Below are 2,244 nucleotides of genomic sequence, written 5' to 3'. Positions count from 1 at the left end.
GCTTAGTTACTGAGGAAATTGTGTCTAATTTTACCAGATAACATTTAAAAGTGAACCACCTTTTTAATATAAATATTTAAATTTTGAAGCTTAGTAACTACTTTTGGAGATGTTCATGATTTGATGGTTTTTAGTCTATTTCCCATGATTTTTATGACATTGGTGTTTATATCTTGGGAAGGTGGCAGAAACAGAGTGTGTTTTCTTGATGATGAAGTGACAGTACCGCTTGGCACAATGCGAGCCACAGGAGACTTTGTGACTGTGAAAGATGGAGAGATGTTTTTCTTGGGACGAAAGGACAGTCAGATCAAACGTCATGGCAAACGTCTTAACATTGAACTTGTGCAACAGGTAGAACTATTTAAATATTAAATATCTATTAATACATTGTGGGTATTAGAAGCAACCACCACTAATTTTTTGTGCTAGGGTTCCCTATTATTTACACCTAAGATTTTTGTGTTAGTGATGAAGTACAGTATAAGGTATGGATGATTCAATGTGCTTCTTATTCCCAGCATGAAGAGATGGTTATTCCTTAAATAAGTGACAAAGTGGATTCTGATATCTGTGAAAATAAATGGGCTTATTTTGTTTTAGGATCTGTTATTTTTGAAAAATATTAAGAACCCGGTGTGCTAGTAATAGTAACAGTAGCAACCAATTTTTTCAAAATCTTAAGTATATTCCAAAATTTAATCCAACTGTTTTTATTTCAGACATAAAAAAAATTGAGTATTTAGGAAGCTTGTTTTTAAATGTCCTCATTGGCATATTTGGATAATCGTTCTTACAGGTTGCTGAAGAACTTCAGTACGTGGAGTCTTGTGCAGTTACGTGGTATAATCAGGAAAAATTAATTCTCTTCATGGTGTCCAAAGATAATTTAGTAAAGGATTACATCTTCAAAGAACTGCAGAGACATCTTCCAAGTCATGCAATCCCAGATGAACTTGTTTTGATTGATGTTCTACCATTTACATCTCATGGTAAAATAATTTAAAGCAGATATGTTTCATTAGCAAATAATACTAATTGTATCATAACTAGTTTAGTGGTCACATAAATCTTTATTATGATAAGTGATACTAACATTTATTGTGATAGACCTTTTGTTAAGTGCTTTGTATAATTAATTCCTTTTATCTTCAGAAAATCGTGTGGGTAGGTGGTATTATTCCCATGCACAGATGAGGAAAATAAGGCTTTAAGAAGTTAAGTCATTAGGCTGGGCATGGTGGCACACACCTGTAGTCCCAGCCACTCAGGAGACTGAGGTGGAAGGACGTCTTGAGGCTGGGAGTTGAAGACTGCAGTATGCTATGATCACACTTATGAATAGCCACTGTGCTTTAGCCTAGGCAATAGTGAGACCCCCATCTCAAAAAAAAAAAAAAAAGTGAATTTTCCCAAAATCACTTTGCTAGTTGGTGGTAATAGTAGTCAGGGTTCTCCAGAGAAACAGAACTAATAAAGAGAGATGTAAAAAGGAGATTTATTATGAGGAATTAGTTCATGCGATTATGGAGGTTGTGAAGTCCAGCAATCTGCCATCTTCATGCTGGAGAACCCTGGGAAGCTGGTGGTGTAGTTAAGTCTGAGTCCTAAGGCCTGAGAAGCAGAGGCACTGATGATGTAAATCCTAATTCAAGGGCAGAAGAAGATGAGATGAGATGTCCCAGCTTAAGCAATGAGGCAGAAAAAAATTGGAAAAGGGGCAAATTCATCTTTTCTTTGTATTTTTCTATTCAGGCATTCAACAGATTGGATGATGCCCAGCCACTTTGGGGAGGGCAATCCACTTCACTGAGTCCACCAGTTCATATGCTGATCTCATTCAGAAGCCTCTCACAGACACGCCCAGAAACAATGTTTAATCTGGCACCCCATGGCCCACTCAAGTTGACACATAAAATTAACCCTCACCGTGGTAGAATTGAAATTCTGTCAGGGGCTATTTGACTTCAAAATGTAGACTCTTAATTACCATATTACTAATATATTGCCTTCCCGATTTCATTTTTACTTAATATATACTTCAAAATGCAGTAATTGCTCAGTTAACGGACCATTTCTTTAGCTCTTTAAATTAGACAACCATTAACTCCTCCTTTTCTCTTTTCTTGTCTGTTACCCTTTACATTCTTGGTAGTATCAGACTACTTTCCTTAGAATTGATTATCTATGACAAACGCTTTATTCTATGGGATTTCTAAGCTTTACAGTGAAAAATGTATGTGA

At 36.0% G+C, this 2,244-nt stretch overlaps 1 protein-coding gene across 1 annotated transcript in view; it reads left to right on the top strand.

Annotated features, from left to right (window-relative positions):
* AASDH (aminoadipate-semialdehyde dehydrogenase) overlaps window positions 1–2,244 on the top strand; it is an 83,531-nt gene that overhangs the window by 62,839 nt on the left and 18,448 nt on the right. The window contains exons 5-6 of the mRNA XM_012641097.1: window positions 182–354; window positions 800–996. Coding sequence (XP_012496551.1) covers window positions 182–354; window positions 800–996 — 370 coding nt within the window. The remainder of the gene's footprint in view (window positions 1–181; window positions 355–799; window positions 997–2,244) is intronic.

This window comes from Propithecus coquereli, unplaced genomic scaffold, assembly GCF_000956105.1.
Source record: "Propithecus coquereli isolate 6110/MARCELLA unplaced genomic scaffold, Pcoq_1.0 Scaffold162, whole genome shotgun sequence".
Lineage (NCBI taxonomy): Eukaryota > Metazoa > Chordata > Mammalia > Primates > Indriidae > Propithecus > Propithecus coquereli.
This window is presented reverse-complemented; position numbering and strand designations above follow the sequence as displayed.